The sequence below is a fragment of the Pollicipes pollicipes genome, unplaced genomic scaffold (genome assembly GCF_011947565.3).
Source record: "Pollicipes pollicipes isolate AB1234 unplaced genomic scaffold, Ppol_2.1 Scaffold_2555;HRSCAF=2994_pilon_pilon_pilon, whole genome shotgun sequence".
NCBI classification, from domain to species: domain Eukaryota; kingdom Metazoa; phylum Arthropoda; class Thecostraca; order Pollicipedomorpha; family Pollicipedidae; genus Pollicipes; species Pollicipes pollicipes.
The window spans coordinates 21,254,872-21,275,189 of record NW_023596136.1 but is presented as its reverse complement, the minus strand read 5'-3'; the positions used below and the strand labels follow the sequence as shown (position 1 = coordinate 21,275,189).

At 56.7% G+C, this 20,318-nt stretch overlaps 1 protein-coding gene and 1 long non-coding RNA gene across 2 annotated transcripts in view; both read right to left on the bottom strand.

Moving 5' to 3' along the window:
• The window catches only part of LOC119099065 (brother of CDO-like), a 2,290-nt gene extending 266 nt beyond the window's left edge, over positions 1–2,024 (bottom strand). The window contains exons 1-4 of the mRNA XM_037222119.1: positions 2,011–2,024; positions 1,136–1,335; positions 649–908; positions 145–277 (exon numbers count right to left, since the gene is read on the bottom strand). Of these exons, the coding sequence (XP_037078014.1) occupies positions 145–277; positions 649–908; positions 1,136–1,335; positions 2,011–2,024 (607 nt within the window). The remainder of the gene's footprint in view (positions 1–144; positions 278–648; positions 909–1,135; positions 1,336–2,010) is intronic.
• A 2,354-nt stretch (positions 2,025–4,378) lies between these two features.
• On the bottom strand, positions 4,379–11,989 carry LOC119098178 (uncharacterized). The gene is made up of 3 exons (XR_005094224.1): positions 11,948–11,989; positions 4,949–5,051; positions 4,379–4,438 (listed from the first exon to the last, which is right to left on the bottom strand). It is a non-coding gene; the product is annotated as an uncharacterized LOC119098178 (long non-coding RNA).
• Positions 11,990–20,318: the final 8,329 nt, after the last annotated feature.

The window sequence follows — 20,318 nt, the reverse complement described above, 5'->3', positions numbered from 1 at the left end:
TGGTTTGGCTTGATTTGGTTCTCACCGATCTGGTCTGGTCTGGTCTCCCTCCCCCACCGTGCTCAACCCCACCTCTCCTCCCACCGTGCCCAACCGCGCCTCTCCTCTCTACGTGGTCAACACCGCCTCCCCCACCGTGCTCACCCTCGCCTGCCCTTCTGGCGCCGTGACTGCGCCGGTGACTGCCAGTGTGACGGGGCGCTGGGGACGCCGGTGAGGTAGGCATGGCTGTCCGGGACGGCAGCACGTCCAGCGATACGGTCGTCTTCGGGATCACCTGCCGGACAAGAGCAGCACGCTTTTTCCAGCTCTGAGGCACGGCTGAGGGCGTGCGCTAGGAACTGCCGGGCTCCAAAAAGCAGCTGACTGAAAAGCCGATTCGTAATAAGAAGGTGGTGCGACACGCCAGCTCATTATATTCCATACGTCTTTGTGACGCATGGACGGGCGCAAAACTGCATTCCGCAAACAGGGCAGGTATTGGCAATAACGCTAGGTGAAACCCGCACCACAAATTTCTTACAGAGCGTGTCTATATTCAGCGGGTGCAAAAAACTCGCGGCAAGCCTCACTGTGCATCTACTGCGGCAGTGACTCTGCGCTGGTGACAAGCCAGCGCAGCAGCGCAACCGGCCGCTGAGCCGCTACCTTAAGAAGCACGGCGGTCTTGGCATGGCCCGCCTCATTGCGGCCGAAGCACTGGTACAGGCCGGCGTTCTCCCGAGTCACGGCGTCGAACAGGAGCCGGTCGCCGTCCAGCCGCGGCCGGCCGTCTCCCACCAGCGGCCGGCCGTCCAGCACCCACTCGAGCCGCGGCGGCGGCCAGCCGCGGCCCGAGCAGCGCAAAGACGCCGGTGAACCCTCGGGCACCGTCAGGTCCGAGGGCGAGGTGTCCACCGTTGGCGGTTCTGGTGAGGAAAGCGAGCGTCAGGTTAGGACAGCCGGCGAAGCCTCTACCGACGGTGCATTTGGAGATAGGTCAGATCAGGTCGGGTCGGGCGAGGAGAGTTTAGGAGAATTCAAACAGCTCCAACACAGGAGCCATACCAGACCAGCCTGAGCAGCCCAAACCTAGCGCCATCACGCTGGCCGGAGCCCGCCTGACAGCCGCGTCTTACGGTGCGGCGTCCCTCACCTGTGACGCGCACGGCAGTGGCGGCGGTGAGCGACCCCTCTGAGCTGGTCACATCGCACGCGTAGTCGCCCTCGTCGGCGGCCCGCAGCCGGGAGATCTCCAGCCGGCCGGCCAGCTGCACGTAGCGGTCCGACCAGCGGTCGTCCAGCCGCCTCCAGGACACGGCGGGCAGCGGCCAGCCCTCCGCCGCGCACTCCAGTCTGCGAAGCGCACCGGCGGCGGTCAGAGCCGGTGCGCAGGGGCACGCGTCAAGCGAAATGCGCGTGTGTTTGAGCGCGCGTCATTGGGGATTTACGATGCGTCTTGCAGCCAAGGCTATATGGCGACGCCTGCCTGCCTTTCTCGCTTTGACCAGAGGGCGGGCACTGCGGGAAACCAAACCCCGCATCTCTAGTTTCCCGGCGTAGCAGCTTAACCACTGCACTAGCGGTAACCCCAAGTGAAATTCGAGCGCGCTCATGAGCACGGTTTGGTGTTGTGAAGGACATCGTGTCTAAGGGGCACCGTGGCAGCCTTTGCCGTGTTTTTTTGTTTGCCTTTGAGGGGTATGGAGTCAAGACAGCCTACAAATTCGATCAAACGAGAGGATCAGGTTAGAAAAAAATAATCGAATTCGATTACACGTCCATCAACTTTTCCAGTACATCAGAGCAAAGCGGCTGGCAAATCTCCGGATTGCGGTAAAGGCTGGCCTAGCCTGGCCTGGCTGGCACATGTCGATAAGGCACGACATTGAATGAACAGCTTTTTACTTTTTGGCACGACTCAACGTCCAAGGCACAAAGCCTCAAACTTGTCGGAAACGTCAACAGACAGAATAAACGCAGCACTAGTGAAGAGCACCTCTTGCATGGAGTTATGGCATCACCACATACCGCTCACACAACATGACCAGTCGCGATGACTGGCTTCTAGAGCAAGCTGAATTTAGGCTGTGGTCATTAGCTGCGAGCCGCTTTGTGCAGACCGGCGGCGTATGACAATAATCAGGTCGAATCTTGGTCAGGCGCGAGTCTGGTTGGAGTTAAGGTGCGGTGCTGGCGATGGGCGGTCGTGAAATATAGTGCACCTGAACCCTCGGTGCCTTCGACGTGGCGGCCGTCTAGAACTGGACAGTACGACGTGGCCAAAGGAGGCGCGATTCTGTGCGGGTGGGGGAGGGGAGCTGACCTGAGGGTGTCCCCGGCTGCGGCGCGGTACTCGACGCGGGGCCCGCACTGTCAGCCGCGGCGGCCGACTCTCCGCCGGCCGGCGCACCTCCAGCCGGGTGGCAAACCGTGCTGCCACCTGGTGTCCGGATCGAGGATTACGCGCTGAGCAGGTGTACAGCCCGGCGTCCGCGCTGCTGACGACGGTCAGGAGAAGGCGGGCCGCCAGAGAGCAGCACCGCCGTGTCTGGGGACGGGCAGGTGGCACCACCGAGTCAGGCAGACCAGCGGGGCATGCATGGGCACCTCCAACGCAGCGCAGTGATACCGATCTGGGTCCTCAGCCGCCAGAGTACAGCACTAGTTTGTGCACGACAGTCAGTACGAGCTCTAATCCCCTTCAACTGAAGCAGTTTGAATCAGCACACGCTATGTTCAAATTAATAGTGCCACTGGAGCTCGAGTGACGACGAGTCGTCGAAAAGTTTATTCATCAGATGCCAGGGGACGCTTCCGCCGCTTATGTCCTACGTAGGTGCATCATAGCATTATGCAAAGAATAGGTAAGTTTTTGGTCATATCCATTTGGGCAAAATGGCAACAGCCACGGAATGCTACATGGTAATAAATGATCACACGACATGCTTTACACGCGTAAAATCCTATATCCACGGCCTTACGGCGCTGGTAATTTTGGTTGCTTGTGCTACTGCCTGATAAGGTTCCTTTTCACTCTCCGATCTTTTCAAGCCATTGTAAGCCACCTCCTTCTGCACTAATGCGTCGCATCCTTATCTGAATTTAATAAAACATAATTAGGGTAGGATATGAGTATTTTCATTGAAACAGAGGGCCGTAAAATAATTTGCTGTTAGGACCAAGTAAGTCTAAAGCGACAATAAACATAGCTAACTAGCCCCCCGTCTCAAGGTCACACTCTCGGCACTCGGTGCCAGTCGGTGATAGCAGCACTCACCCTCCTGCGGCGCTCACTCACCCTCCTCCAGCACTCACCCTCCTCCTCACCCTCCTGCGGCGCTCGCTCACCCTCCTCCAGCACTCACCCTCCTCCTCACCCTCCTGCGGCGCTCACTCACCCTCCTCCAGCACTCACCCTCCTCCTCACCCTCCCGCGGCACTCACTCACCCTCCTCCTCACCCTCCTGCGGCGCTCACTCACCCTCCTCCAGCACTCACCCTCCTCCTCACCCTCCCGCGGCGCCAGGGGCCGGCCGTCGCGGTAGAACTGGACGGCGGCGGGCGGCGCGCTGGCCGGCGGAGGACACGCCAGCGAGACGGAGCCGCCGGGCGGCGCCACCAGCGTCGCGTTCTGCCGCGGCGCGAAGGGCTCTGTGTGGGCCACCTGCACCGAGGCCGGCAGAGAGGCCAGACCGATCGGTGCGATCCAGGCCATGCACTGTCGGGCGGACAGGGCGGATATGAGCGGCGGGCAGGGCAGACACGAGCGGCGGGCAGGGCAGACACGAGTGGCGGGCAGGGCAGACACGAGTGGCGGGCAGGGCGGACGTAAGTGGCGGGCAGGGCGAACATGAGTGGCGGTTACAGCTGATGGCTGGACACGGGTGGTGGTCACCGGCTGATGGCTGGACATGGGTGGCGGTCACAACTGATGGCTGGAGACGGATGCCGGTCAGAGCTGATGGTTGGACACGGGTGGCGGTCGCAGCTGATGGGCGGACACTGGTGGTGGTCACAGCTGATGGGCGGACACGGGGTGGCGGCCACAACTGATGGCTGGACACGGGTGGAGGTCACAGCTGATGGCTGGACACGGGTGGAGGTCACAGCTGATGGCTGGACACGGGTGGAGGTCACAGCTGATGGGAGGACACAGGTGGAGGTCACAACTGATGGCTGGACACGGGTGGTGGTCACAGCTGATGGCTGGACGCGAGTGGTGGTCACAACTGATTGCTGGACACGGGTGGTGATCACAGCTGGCGGATCTAAGTGATGAAAGTGCCAGACTATGTCAGGCTGGCGTCCACGTGCAGTCACCGACTGACCCTGTACTCTCCGGTATGCCGCCGGTACAGATCCGGATCCTGTCCGATCCGGATCCGCAGCCGGCCCGGGTCGCACGTCTATCGTCGGGTCGCTGCCAGGTTCCAGGGGCTGCCAGTCGCGCAGCCATCTAGCGAGAGAAAAAGACACTGCTGACATCAGATTTCACCTCACGATGAGCCCCGGCTGGGTTTGGCGGGCGACGGCACGCCTTGTGCCAACTTGCCAAACGCAAAATGGACCACACGTAAGTTACAGATAGCTGACATGAATGGCTGACACAAAACCGACAAAGCAGGACAGATGGAATGTTTGGAGACATGGAACACCAGCAGTATGTCACCTATCACAACGACTTCTTGGCAGTGATGTGTACAGTTGCAGCACTTCAAAAATGTAGGCTATTAGTAACTCCAGTGGCTTAATTTCGTTTGAGATGCAAAACCACATCAAGCTTGTTTTTCACCCATAGCCTCTAATTCCACCGCTAAGACATCTCTTGAACGCGGCACTCGACAAATGATTTCACAAACTTCTCTGTTTCGCTCATTCCTTCAGCATTTTGGCAGTCGCTTGCAGCGGTGCATAGACCAAGCACGTCTGGGACGGCCAGCGGCTGGACCAGTGACGCGGTGCTCACCCGAGGTGGTCGACGGCCAGGTTGGTGGCACATGTCAGGACCGCCTCGCCACCGGGCAGCGCCACCACCGACTGCGGCTCCTTCACGAAGAAGATTCCCAGACCTGCGGGTTAGGTGCGGCGCTGTCAACAGTCAAATCCAGGGGGAACGCCGAAAGTGAGCGTGGAGTGCCCAGTGCGGGACGCAGTGTGGGAGTTGGCACATGGCGTGTCCAACAGCGCGTACTGTAATCGGCAAGAGTTTATGGTAAACAGCAGCTAGGATATTTTGCCGACAACATCCCGTGTTTACTCTGACCGCACGTAGCCTCATTGCAATCATCACAGCGTGGCTTCAGATTTGTGGGGAGTAGATCTAGCTCCTATTCATTATTGAACACGCCTTAAGGAGAAGCGGTTGGCACCTAACATATTGTTCCAGATATGAAATAACCTCCTTTCTACTGGCTCGGTAAGCATACTGCATGTGATCCATCCTGTCCTGGTTACTGATAGATATGTATGATGCAAGCGTCGACTTGGTTCACCTTTGATGAGACATGTGCACAGGCGTAATAATTGGACATAAAAAGTAATCGCATAAAAGTAATCGCGTAAAAAGTAAATGCGTAGAATAGGTTGTCCTTTCACATGCATTAAATTGCCCAAGCCGTCGGTCATTCAGGCATCCGTCGACAGCTTTGGAACAATTTCAGTATCTTATGCCTATTTCCGAGCAAAACTATCATCAGCTCTTGAAGATAAGGCATCATGAAAGTGACGTTTATCATCTAAACTGTTCGTTGTTGAGGGACGGTGCGACGGCTGAAGCGATCTCAGATGAGCGTCAGTCATGTGGAGCGGAAGCCTGGCGCGTAGGTGGTGCGGCACACGTGTCTTACAGCACGACACGGAAGCAATCGCGCATGTGTCTTACAGCACGACACGGGAGCATCGCGCATGTGTCTTACAGCACGACAAGTGAGCATCGCGCATGTGTCTTACATCACGACATGGGAGCATCGCGCATGTGTTTTACAGCACGACACGGGAGCATCGGGCAAATGTCTTGCAGCACGACACGGGAGCATCGCACACGTGTCTTACAGCACGACCAGTGAGCATCGCGCGCGTGTCTTACAAACACGATACGGGAGCATCGCGCATGTGTCTTACAGCACAAGTGAGGCATCGCGCATGTGTCTTACAACAGGACACGAGAACATCGCACACGTGTCTTACAGCACGACAAGCGAGCATCGCGCATGTGTTTTACAAAACGACACGGGAGCACCGCGCATGTGTCTTACAGCACGACACGAGAACATCGCACACGTGTCTTACAGCACGACAAGTGAGCATCGCGCATGCGTTTTACAAAACGACACGGGAGCACCGCGCATGTGTCTTACAGCACGACGCGTGAACATCGCGCACAGCTTGAGAACCACGCGGTATGCTCGCCAACGTTTTCACTATCTTACTTCAGCGTACTTGGGTCGCCCGATGCTCTCTTTCGACATGATTAACAAATCAAACGCAATTAAGCAACTAGCTGACCAACAGCTCATTTTCCAAAGCTGCAGCGACGAACATCAACCAGACAATAAGTCTGAGATGCTACAAGCCACCTTGATTGCCGCGCGACTTTCAAAATGGCCTGCAACTCTGCAATCAGCGGCTGCACCAAGCGTCGCTTCTGGTATGCTGACTGTTTCCATGACCCGTCCGCACAGTGATTAGGCTGCACCCAACACATATCTCGGGCGCCTTGGTTGTGCCGACAAAGGCAGCGGTGCCAGAGGCGGCTCCGCCCACCCATCTCCTCACACCCTCGGCTCTGGCTCTGGCCCGGCCTCACACACCTCGGCTCTGGCTCTAGCACGGCCTCACACAACGGCTCTGGGTCTGGACCGTACCTTACACCTAAGCTCTGGCTCTGGCTCTGACCCATACCTCACATCTCGACCCTGGCTTCAGACCGGGACCTCACACCTCGACTCTGGCTCTGACTCATACCTCACATCTCGACTCTGGCTTCAGACCGGGACCTCACACCTCGACTCTGGCTCTGACTATACCTCACATCTCGACTCTGGCTTCAGGCCGGGAGCTCACACCTCGGCCGATCCCCGACAACGGCGGCTGGCGAGCCGGACCAGCCGACAGGCGGCAGGCGGCAGGCGGCGGCGCCAGCTCGGCCGCTGACAGGCTGACGGGCAGCTGCAGGCGGAGCCCGCTGCTGGATGGGTACCACACCAGGCAGCCCTCTCCATCAACACGGCATGTGGCGAGAGGTATCGTACTACGCGACTGCGGGGCGTTGAGTCCAGACGGCAAAAATAACTGAGGGTTGATGATGCTCCATTTCGCAGGGCTGAACCGCTGTGAGAAGCGGCGGGGGATCAAATAAGAAGAAAATTGTTGCATGCAGAATGTACGATGCGCTTCACATCAGGCCACTGGAGAGGTGTCACTTCAGCAGGCTCAGTAACATCCGCCCGGATCACATTGCTACAGATACACACCCGCATGTGTGACTCCTGTGCGACGATGCGGATCGGATGCGGATGCGGATCCTATGTGGATCCTATACCTATGTGTCCTCGATCTTACCATCAGAGTCGCACATGATCCATACTTATGCGCCTTGTACTCTGCGCCTGTCTTGGCCACGACGTGCCATCCGGGTTGTAGTTCAACCACGTTTGTTCCAAGGCTGCCTGTCTATCTTGTCTGTTCCGAAGTGACTGTTGCTGTCTTGGGCGGCCTGTCTGCGTGCGGGATCAGTCAGCTTGTTTGTGTCTATCCCAAGACAATTTATTCACTTCTCTGTCGCCCAAGGGCGATGCTGCGATCTTGTTGGAGGGTGGAAAGCTCTGTATTCTTGAGGCCCCGACCATGCAAAGGCTTCCTCGGGCTAACTGACTTTTCAATATGTTCCGGCTGATTGTGCTTGTAGCGACTTTGTAATGCAATGTTTAATTATGTATGTGCATAATTTCCGGTCCTGCCGACAGTGACAAAGTCGTTTATGTTTCCTTACACCCAAAGTCATATCTCACTTGTCCGAGGCACGGGTGACTGTCAGCCGTGCCAGATATATGCGAATTGATTTAACATCGTGCCTACCCAACGGACGTTGGGGGCCGCCTTTTTGGCAATGATATGTGGGAACATAGCCATCATGTGTGGGATTCTACGATCTCAGTGCAGCTCTAGCTTTCAGAGAATTGCGTAAAACCATCCAACAAGTCTGCATGACTTATCCCATTATTGCTGGCAAGCATGTGCCTGGATCCCGAGGGTGGATCCAGCATTCCATTAGGCTCCTTGCTTATGGGATCCTGGGATCCCTTTCCGGAACTTCAGGCACATGTCCCAATTGACTGAAGCGTCCTCTCGAGCCAAACAAACGCCTTCTCTCCGCCGCGACGGGGTTCCTGATCATGAAAAGGCAGCCTCTGTTCCGAATGCGGTCTCCCGCCTTGCTGCGGGAGATGTGAATCCCTCCTCTGTTCCCTACCTTGGAATGTCACTGCACAGAATATCAGGTGAGAATATTGACTGAGATAATCGTGCGCTGATTATCTCAGTCATTAATCTTCTGTTATTGTCTTGATAAAGACATTTTGCCAAAATGTCAACCAATCTGTTACTTCATTCTTCAGGGTTTTCTCCGAGGAATACGGCTATTGCTACCGTCTAATCTATGTAAATAATGCTCCTCACGAATGCACTGAACAACCCCTTGAAACTTGGCATGTTTGCCCAAGCATCGTTTTTACATGCTGTGTCAACATTAAGGGCAAACATATCCGGGAGTCCTGGGCCACATTATGCGCGGGCGTTCATTGCAATTGGCTATGTTCTCCTCAATGTCGATGTCTATGTGATAAAAGTAAAATTTGCCTACTGTTTAGTCCTTCGGAGTTCAAAGAAGAGACGTGCGCATAAAAGTATGATCTAATATAAACCGAATGTACCATTGTTGGCGGCGGTAGTTTCAGCACAGCAGATATTGGGGGATGCATAGCAGAATGAGGAATACTGACAGCAGCCTTTGCTGCCGTACAGTCACATGGTTGTTTGCAGGCAGCTAACAGTCTGACGCTTTGCATTGACCAAGGCGTAGGATCAAATAACTACCCGTTCATTTGCCTATTAGTCTTGCAGGCGCTTTAGGTGAAACAGTTTACGTGTATGAAGTACATAGAAGCAATATTTGATATTCCGTGCAGGGACGTTCCAAAATAGAGAACGGAGAAGGTATTCTCATTTCCGGGTAGGCAAGCAGACATGTTTGCCTTTGCTGTCTAACGACAGACTGGGCGCCTGCTCACCTGGCTTGCCCGAAGGCGCCGGCAGTGCTGTTGCTCTACAGAAGGAAGGCGTAATTCGCATTCTACATTTTGAGAGACACGCCCAGACATATCTCACTTTGGCCCGAAGCATTGGCGAAGTTCCCCCTGAAAAATGCTATTGCACTCAACGACATGCGGTATAGTTCATTGCACCAGCTTACGACACACATCGTCCCTCTTTCGTGCAGCAGTCCAACCCGAGGCAGCGCATTACATCCGGGACTTCTGCTTCCGCGGGCGCCCAGCCGCTGTTTCGCATTACAGCCCGCTGGCCGCAGAGAAAACACTACTAAATCACCGCTGGTAGCATCCCGCCGATGACGGACGGCCCTCCCCACTGGGCTGCCTACTGAAGTAGGAGTGGGGGGGGGGGGCATGGGAGCTAACGGCGCGTGACCGGGACCGTGACAACATCAAAGGCGCCGACGGAAGCCGGCTGAGAGATGACCGTCCAGATTGGGTTGTGAAAAGCGAGAGACCACCGCAGTCACCGTCAGCACCCAGCAGACTGTAATTAGAGGTCTCCGCGGACCGGCTTCCGTCCCGGGTGGACTGGACTGGTTCAAGAGAACCACAAGCCACACGGGTTGAAGCCGGGTCGTGCACCCAAGATTGTCGGCATAAGTTGACCGGGGCCAATTGACGAATCTAGCGTGATACTTCACACCTCAAACCCAAATGTCCAAATCTCTAATGTAGGATATCAAATGCTTCAAGGTCACAAATGCACCGGCAAGAGATACTTCTTCGCAAGATATGTTAGGCCGGGCTGAAGCGCAATGGGCATATGTGGGCCAGTGACAACATGTTTCCCATGATATATTCAAGCGAATGTCATTCCGCACGCATGAAGAGGTGCAACTCACGCACTTCTGCACATGTCTGCACCACATGCACAGACTGACAACCCGGCACTCCATGTCTACACCCGGGTTCAGGGCCGACCGCGAGGCTTCTGTCACCGCGACACGCTGCCGCTGCGCTGTACCGCGCTGTTGCAGGGGGACAGGCGGCGCGGCGTGACCAGTTGGGGTCCGGTCGTCCCTCCCCCCTCGGGCACGAGCGACCGTCATCCGTCACCGTCACCGGCCTCGGTCGGCCATCTGTCATCGGCCGGCGCAGTCAGCGGACGGACCGGCCGCGACGGACGCGGTCAGTCGGCTGAGCCGGCTCCGCCGCCGGCGACCGGCGGGTGCCGCGCGCCGAGCACCGGAAGCCGGCGCGAGCGCTGGTGGAGGACGGGAGGACGGGTTTGCAAAGGGCAGTGAGGCGAGGGAGCTGCGAGACTGGCGCTTGTGGAAACCAAGCAGGGTTTGTGCCACCATGGGTTCCAATTTTTCGAAGGGGATGTCGAGAGCTTACGGCGATTGTTTAAGGCAACGGTGTGCAGGCAGGCGGTCAGTGTAAAAAGAAGACGTGAAGCGAGTTAAAGCCACTCAGAAATGACACGCAAACACTTCACGTCGGCTGTAATGCCGCCGCCTGTAAGTGTGTTCAAAAGGCCCAAACATGTCCTTCGGAGTACCAATGAACAGAAGTGAGTCCCCGAGCTTCGAAAAATCAAACATAAGGAACCACCTGTGACGGCCACGCTCGTCTACTCGGAGCGGACGAGCGAGGTGCGGACATGGTGCGAGGTCTCCACAACTGAGACCAGGGGGCGCCAGCAGCCGGCTCTCCGGATGGGAGACCCTGTCAGCGCCAGCTCTCGGCCGCGCCCCTCAAAGGCCGCACCCAGCCGACCGTGCGGTGGTCGTGCGCACCGCTGGCAACGTGCTGCCGCCAGGGAGAGGCGGCCAGTGGCCAAGGACGGCTTCCGCCGCGCTAGATTCGCGCAGCTGTGATCTGGGAGTACCGGGCAGAGCGGGCTGGAGCGCCGCCGAAGCTGCGCAGCCAGGCACGCAGCCAGAGCTGTCAAAAACGGGGGCCGCGAGCCAGTCTTGATTGATGAACAATCCGTATTTGTCACCACCGCCTCTTTCCGTCGTGTTCGGCCTCGTGTGCCCGTGCTCGTGCACTTCGCGAGAAGACAAATCGCTGACTGGTAAGGCGGCTTGCTGACACTTGTGCAAGTCACCAGCACACCATCGCAGAACTAATCCTTGAAGGCATTTAACATGCATAGGAATAACACATGTTGGCGCAGGCGAGAGATGCTTATAGGGCTGTCAGCAGTCCACAATCAACGATCTATTCCGAAAACAGCCGTGATAGGACTTTTGTAAAGGAAAAGCCCCACGGCGAAAATCTACTAAGTTGGATCCATTGTTCGACACGGCGTTTGGTGGGAGCCGATACTAAGGACATGCTACGAGCTTGGCTGTTGAATAATGTCTATCTGTGACGATTTATTAGCCACGCGACAAACTAGCAGAGTGATTGCTTATTTGAGCTTGAGCGCGCGCCGACAGCCGACCACACGTCTCCCATGCAGATGAGCCCGATGCAGCGAAATGACGATCCATCAGCGAGCCAGCCGGCCGGGAAGCCTCAGTGAGATCTCGGTCCACCGGTCGAGCCCCGGGGTTGCGTGAGCCGACGCCTCTCTGCCTCTCATCACCCGATCGTAATGACGGCCTGCGGTGCTATCACCTGCTCACGTGCCGCCGCCTCATCCGCGCGCCTCGCCCGCCGCCACGCCGAGCGCGACGCCTCACCTTGCTGGGCGGCGATGAGGCAGATCCATCCGAGGGCGACCAAGCAGCCGGAGAGGGAACATCTCACAGACGCTGCCGTGCAGCACCCATCGCCTGCAACAGTCGGACCGGCGTCAGCGGCGTCACCAGGCGCAGGACCGGCGTCAGCGGCGTCACCAGGGGACCGGCGTCAGCGGCGTCACCAGGGCGCAGGACCGGCGTCAGCGGCGTCAACAGGGGACCGGCGTCAGCGGCGTCAACAGGGGACCGGCGTCAGCAGCGTCACCAGGGCGCCGGGTCGCAGAAATTAGTTGGGAATGCGCCAACAAAATGACTATACATACCTCCGAAAAACCAAAAGCGGACTTCTCCCCAATTTTACCAACCGCCTTATCCAGTTGGGACTGGAGGCCCTCCAACTGAATGGGAGGCCGCGCCGTCGTCTGTGCCGGTCACAGGTCCCTGACGGGGTCGCGCCGGGGTGCCAGGCGGTGCACAGGTCCCCAGGAGGTCGGGGCCGGGGTGCCAGGCGGCGTTCATTCCGCCAACTCGACAGACGCTTAGTCAGCAGCGAACGGCCACGGCACCGGTCGAAGGGCATATAATTCAGTATCCCGTGTGGCTCGTTTATACAACATGACAGGGGTTCTTCATCGACAAGGTTATTACTGAGGCACCATAAACAGCAGAGGCGGCTGCCGCAGGTCTGCGCCGGCCTTGACCAGTCGTAGCATGCCTCACACTCCGCCGAGGTAAGCTCGGTACGGTACCGGGCTGCAACAAGCGATCGCTGTTCAAGGAACATAAGGCTGCAGTCAGGGAGATTCGAAATCTTAGGCATGTTGCTGCCGGCCCGGAGGTATGCTCAGATCGTATCCGTTCATCACCAATAGCTTATGTACTACACGGCAACACACCGCTTATCCCACGCCTCCATACAGCAAGGAACACGACTGGGTAATTTGAGATCCTTATGATGCATTGCTAACTGACAGCTGTCCTGAACGGCGTCTCTATGCCGTAATTCCCAACAATCATTAACACGATGCGCCGCGAAGTAAGAGATCCATTTGTCTGCGAAGTAATCGACCGCCCGTCCATGCACCGACTTCATTATCTCACCGTTTGGGTATGTGTATGCGACTCAGCTCCGGTGGTGCACATCGCACACCGCACGGCAGCTGTGTGCGATGTGCCACTAATCCCGACTCCATTATCTCGCCGTTTGGGTATGTGTATGCGACTCAGCTCCGGCGGTGGCACATCGCACACCACGGCAGCTGTGTGCGATGTGCCACTGATCCCGACTCCATTATCTCGCCGTTTGGGTATGTGTATGCGACTCAGCTCCGGCGGTGGCACATCGCACACCGCACGGCAGCTGTGTGCGATGTGCAACTGATCCCGACTCCATTATCTCGCCGTTTGGGTATATGTATACGATTCAACTCCGGTGGTGGCACATCGCACACCGCACGGCAGCTGTGTGCGATGTGCAACTGTGATATCCCTGCCCGCATAAAGTGTAGTTATGATCTTGACTTTTATATAGGCCTGTCCACTTTCAGCTACCTCGGTTGTGTTATCAGAAAGTGCGTGTCCTTTGCAGCACTGTCTCACTCTGTCGTATTAAGAGATTCAAATGGCCTCACCCACTGTAAGCGGGTAACGCGAGGGGGGCACAGGGTTAAAAAGGACTCCTGCTGGTAAGAGCCTCCTTCCCCAAGAAAGAGATCCCATACTTAGCCCGACTGATTTCGAGGTGTGGATTTTGTTTGTTTTAATTTTGTTTCTTGCCAGGAGCCAGAGGCCAACGGAAGATGCAATTCTGATTCTATGTTGAAGGTAATTACCTAAAGGTATGAGGCGTAAATGATCGCATGGAATGAACCGCCGGCACTTTTTTAACGCCGCAGTGAACTTTTTCTAAACCGATAGCCCTCCTGGGATTCGCAGTACATTTGCAGGTTCTACAAAGAAGTGAGGACCGACCCCGTGGATTAAACGTACCTTGCGGACCGCAAGGACTAAGGTCAAAAACTTGTATTGACATGGGCAGCCTCTGTTCGTCTAAGAATGTTCATCTATCGTTCAAATTCAAGTGGTGAAAGAGCATCCAGCATGGTTTTGAACAAACGCGCTCACAGGTTTCAGACATGAACACCGATACACAGCGTTGCAGTCTCCATTGACCGCGCGGGTTTGGAGTTGTAGCTAGCACTAAGCAGCCAACGAGAGGACGAAGGCGATACATGACTGACAGAAGCACCTTTGAAAATGTTATGACATAAATTTGTAATTACGAAGGTAGTCCTTGCCATCGATTTCACTGCTGCGATTTCTTCAATAACGGGATGGATTGACATTTACAGCACCGCGAACTCCTCACGTAATTGTGAAATTTGTTTTTTGTGTCGCGCTAACTGTCAATATGCTCAAACGGCAAACGTAATAAGATATATATATATATATATATATTATATATATAATATGCAGTCCAGTTTAATCTTTGAACGGTACGAATAATTTGAAGCGCTATCAGAACCCTTATTTTGCGACACACGGTCGTTCCCGGGCGTGCTTCGTCCGTCGCCTGGCGTTATCTGCAGCGGCCAACACCGTTAGGGCTGTCAGAAGCTGCTACCCCGGCTGTCGGTGTTCTTGGTCCAAAAATATCGAGAGCACGCATGCACGAGAGCACGCAAAGCACGCACGCAAAGCACGAGAGCACGCAAAGACATCTTAGTATAATTTGTTTCATCGGTCTATTCTGAAAAAGGGCGGGGTCCTCAGATAAGGCTGGATCGACTGTGTCAATACGCAATGTTGTCCCCATTTTGATCCATCCTATTGCACTCTAAAAAAGCGCTTACCTCACCTTCGCCGGGCAAGGGGCCCAGTGTGTAGAGAACTAAGGGCACGTCATTTCTTTCAGTCATGGGCCAAATGGCCATTTCATACCAGCCCGGTATGTCTACCGGCTGCCAAGCTGGCGATACATGGCGGGGCCTCCTGCTCGCCCCGGAACCCTTTAGAGGGATACATCACACATCGGTTCCCTCTCTGATGTGGGAGATCCTCTCACCGGGCAGTTCTGACCACAGAATCCTGACCCCCCCCCCCCCCCCCCACTGACCCAAGAAGGTCCCTTCTCGCCACAGGTGTCCAATGATTGGCACAGAGCCTTCAGTTCGGCTTATCGTGTCCCTGGCTGAAAAGGAGTGGCGGTCCCCAGTTCGGTGCTGAGGCTCCTGATTGGCATTCATTGTTTCACTGTGGACTCTCGTCTTAAGTTTTCATATCTATCTCCTTTCATTGTCAGAGGCCCCTGACCAACGGAAGAGGACCTCTGACATTCAGGGTCCGTCTCTGTCCCTGTTCTGAAAATGCGCCTCTGGCTGACTTAGAGCCCCCATATGGTATTGGTGATCCCTGAAAGACAAAGGAGCCTCTCATTGCATCAGGAGCCCCGACCAACGTAAATCGCGGGCTCCAGACTTATCCCTGCTTAGGAAATGGACTTCCGGGGCTCAGACCGACACGTAACCGGCTGATCGGTGTTGGTCGTCCCCGGCCCAAATACAGGCCCGCGTCCCAGGGTTCCCAACCGGTGCAAGGGGCCGCCTGACCGACATTAGGGACGACGGCCCGACGGGCTGGCGTCCTTAATACGTCCTACGGCCAGCCCTTCTAGTTCTTCCGGTGCCTCAATTGGGGCCTTGGATCGCCGGTTTCGGGTCCCGTGGGACCTAAGGAGGGGGACACGTGCCTTCCGTGTTGCTCCCTTCCCGCACCCATGACTGCAAGTGATGTGGAAATGCAAGACAAAATGTCCATAAAACTGCCTCACACTAGACGTATCTAGGCTGTGCTGTTCAGAGCTGTAGCTGCAGGTAACGTCAGAACATCTGTCAACAGCAGTTCTATCCGCCTGTTCAACTCTGCTGGCGCCGAGGTCTCGTTAAGATGACGTCCCATGTGACACTCCTGCTCAAATATGGGCTTATTACAAGGGATCTTGATTTGGCCGCTCTTAAATGGTCTGGAAGACCATACTGACCACCACCAATAGCAGTTTTGATAATTTAGAATGTAGCCAATGCATTCAGCTTCAAATTCTCCATGATCCCTTCGACTGTCCACAACCATAACATAGCTGCTTTCCGAAGACATCACGCTTAAACTGTGGAATTCTTCCACTAAAATCAGAAGATAGTGTTGACAATAAGCTTCTTCTCCTCCAAATGTCCCAACACTGCCATCCATCTACGATCGCAGTCGATCGCCTCTGCTTGTACCTGCAGACAACCGACCTTACCGTTCGTCACTGGAGTCAGGCGACCCCTAAATACGTTCCAGACGACAATGAATCCCCAGCGTCCACCTCAGAAGACAGTCCCTGACTTCTGTCCCTGAGTACAGAAGACCCCATAGCTCGTCCTGGAGACAGAAGATCCCTTAATCCTCTTTCGGGTAAGTAACGCACAGTGTCTGCCCCTGGAGACAGCCGACTTCTGGCGTACGTCCATGGAAGTCAGCCGACTCACACCTTTCGTCTCTGGAGACTGGCAGCCCTTATACTACCCTAGCCGACAGTCAACCACTGACGTTAGTCCTTGAAGACACCGGAGAACCTGCTAATCGTCCATGGGGATGGACAACTCCTATGCCATCCTAGGTGGCGGCCAGTACTAGTGTATGTTCGCTGGGACCAGCCGCTGGGGCCAGCCGCTGCCCGCCGTCCAGTCTTGAGGCGGCGGCCGGACGGCGCCGGCCAGCCCGTGACGTGCTCTCCCGTGACGCGTCGACGCGTCACGCCGCCGCCCGCACATCTCAACAGAGCCGTGGGAGCGGCGCCGGCGCCGGCCTACGCGCCGCGCACCCAGGGGAGGGCCCGCCGCCCGTAAACAGGGCGGCGGCCGCAGACGCGTACTCCGGCAGGCCGGCGCGCCCCCTGCGCCCGTCGGCGGCGGCGGTGGCGGACGCCGTGGTGCGCCGGGCTAGCGCACGGAGGCAGACCCGCTGCTGGTGTCGCAGGAGCAGGGTGGGGTAGCACTGGGGTCAGAGGTCGCGCGGGCAGGTGGCCCGGATTACGCGTACGCGTGCTCATGCCGTCGTGTGGCTGAGCGGCAAACAGTGCCGACTATCGGGCACCGCGCGTATCCGCGCGGCGCACGGACCGGAGACCACTGTCGGCGGCCATGCGCCCGTCTGTCACAAGCGAGGACGGATCGGCCTCACAACGCGACTCCCGGCGCTGATGGACCGCAGGGCCCGCAGGACCCACACACGCACACGTACCGTCGCGTGGTACGCACACGCACCGCGGCCAGGGCCATGGACGACAGCGACAAGCCGCAGCGCGCCATCGCGCCCGTGACGTCACCATCCAAAACGTGCGGGTGGCGAACGCCAGTCGTCAGCCACACATAGCACGGTGACGCGCACCAGCTCGCCCCCGGCGGTGGATCCGGAACCCTTCCCGCGGCGGCCGACCCGTCCTGAATCGCCTCCCGGCCCGCTGCATAGCCGGACGCGTTCCGAGAACTGGCCCAGGCCCGCCGCCATCGCCAGGCTCACATTTCACACCGGCAAATGGCTCCGTGCATATCGTGCCAACTTCGCTTCACAAGCAATTGCTCAAGATTAATGGGGCGGGCAATCGCTTCATCCCATGCCAGTTTCATTTCAATAAGTTATGACTTCCAGCATGGGTGCGGTTCGCCCCACAGCCCACGTTTCGTAGCGGGCCGCTCTGTGTGCGGGTTTTCTGCTCGGTGTACGTTCAATGATCGACCTGCTGTTCATACAGGCCGGCATTGCACTACGAACATAGCATGTAAGCAGGTAACGCACAGCTAGCGGGGCTGTACGTTGTTTCCTTTCTTCAGTTACAGCAAGCTGCCCGCCTCATGAGAATGGATAGCCCAACGCCGACTCGACCGCCGTCGGAGCTGCTGAAGGTCAAGCCGTCGAAAGGACCAGTACTGCGGGCGTGAATATTGCGCCCCGCGTGCGTGCAGTGTGCTACCCTCTCTCCGATGAGCCGTGTCGCCGTCGCATGCTCCATCCAGTCTAGTGCACGAGCCGCGTGGAGCACCGCCGCGAGCAGCCAGCTGGCTGCCCGGCAGCGCCACCTCATACCCGGCAGGGCGACCTCCGCGAGCCCTCGGCCGGGGGCGGCGGTGGGGTGGCGGCGGCGGCGGCTCCCGTGGGCGCCGGCCCGCGTCAGGACCCGTCGGGGCGGCGGCGGCGGGCGGCGGCTTCCCGTGGCGCCGGCCCGCGTCAGGACCCGTCGGGGCGGCGGCCTGGCCGTTATTTACCGGCCGTAAAGATGGGTTGGCGCCTGTCACGCGCTCTCTCCAGATGGTATCGGGACGCGCCGCCTCCAGTCCCGGTCAGGCCGATCCAGGGGTCACGGTCAACGGCTGCAGAGAGCGGCCGCTCGGGCTCCTGATCGACATGTGTGCGTCCATCGCAATTCAGCAGGACCAAATTTTTCAGCAGGACCAAATTCAGCTTGGAGTTGGTGCCGTTTTATGCACAACCGCACGTGCAAAGGTCCCTCTTTATCGCCTGGGGTTGGAAATAGTCTGTGGGAAAGAAACAAGATAAGAAGCGCGAGCACAGGCTACCTGGCTGGTCCCGTTCCTCATACATCCCGCGATCTTTTCTCGGCCCAACAGAATCATTCATTGAGGTCACCTGGGTGCACACAGCTGATGTTTATTGCCTCTGATGCTATTGTTCCATTGAAGGTATGTTTTGGACCGCATAGTTCAGATCACACTTTTTCTCAAATAACTACAAGTTATTGGTTATGAATATCTGAACAGCTTTTGAGTATTTCACATTATTTTTGTTTAATTCTTGGCGTTAATTTTACATGCGGCGCAAGACGCAAATAAATGACATCCGATTGCACACCTGCTTCATGTACAAATATGCCTTCGGCGGCCGCATGAATTTGCAGGAAGTTGACCTTACAAAGTTCACATGTTGTTCTTGCTTACCTTACAAAAGAACCATTGGTTACTCGAAACATTATTGTGTGCAAATGTATGCCGAATCTGAACTTTGTAGCTTGTACAGGTTTGGAGCGGGCCCTTATCGATGATATGCTCGATATCCTCCGTGTCCCTGTATGCAGATGTACCATGCACATACAATTATTGAGCTTATATTTAGGTGCCCCTGGTGGGATGGTCTATACTGCTGTGACTGTTCTTTAGCTCTGGATAGATCTTGATTCGCCTGGGTAGGCAGTTGTCCTCAAATATTCATACATAGAGCAATGTTATGACCTTAGGTCTGCGGTGTATGACAAGAACATACGCGAACGAGAATGCAGGGATAACTAGCGAAACTGATGCAGTCACAGTGATGCAGTACGTTTATTAGCGTCATGTTTCGAGCAATACTTGATTTGAAAACGGCTCTTCAGTATACGGCACTTCATTACATGCAGCGTTAATAGCCCGTTGAGCCCATGACAGATACAGCTGCCGCTCAGACACCTGTCGGTCGCTTCAAATATCCTGAATGCGTCTTTATTCGTGAAAATTCAACTTAGGGGTTTGGCATTGGGGACCATTCGGTACGTCATGTTCTCCCCCCCCCCCCCCCCAGTCATACGCATGCACCAAAAGTACTCCAAGACATCATTAGATACTCCGGCCACGTCTCCGGATCCCCGTCCGTCCGTCAGTTTTCTTGTGCGCGTTTTTCTCGCCGGGCCTCCGGAATGCGAGGCGTGCGCTGAATCCCAGCACCCCACTTGACCGCTGGCTTCGTGCGGACGCGTCCCGCTGCTGCGGATGAGTCATTGCAATAAGCTGTCTGCATCGATCCGGCTGCGAGCACCGCGGACCGGCCCGGCGCCACAGTGCACCGTCTGCGATCTCCCGATCAGACCGTCCATCTGGCCCCAGACACGGGACCCACGCAGCCCGGCCACTGGACAGGGCAACCCACAGCCGTCGGCGCGCCCCGCCCGTAAATACAGAGATAATCCCCCCAGTAGGCGGCTCCCTGGCGTCAGTACCCCTGTCGCGCCGGCGGAGCCACCCGGTCACCATGTCCCCAGGGGCGGCGGCGTCGCCCGCAGAGGGCTGCCCCGCCAGCTGAGCTCGGCCACCGACGACAGAGGCGATTGGCCGCGCCCGCTGAGGTCACCCCGGCAGCACAAAGCGGCTGTCAGTTCTGGTCTCAACAATGTGTCTCGCATGCCACGCTGACGGTGGCTTCAGTTGGTGTCAGGCTCAGGACAAAGGGGCTAGATGATGAGGCGGCGTCTGGAGTGCCGATGCCCTGGCGCACATTGCTGTCGGATGCAGAATATGTTGAGAGAGCTCCTAGTGTGCAACTTGACAACGCGGCGAATTTACTGCGG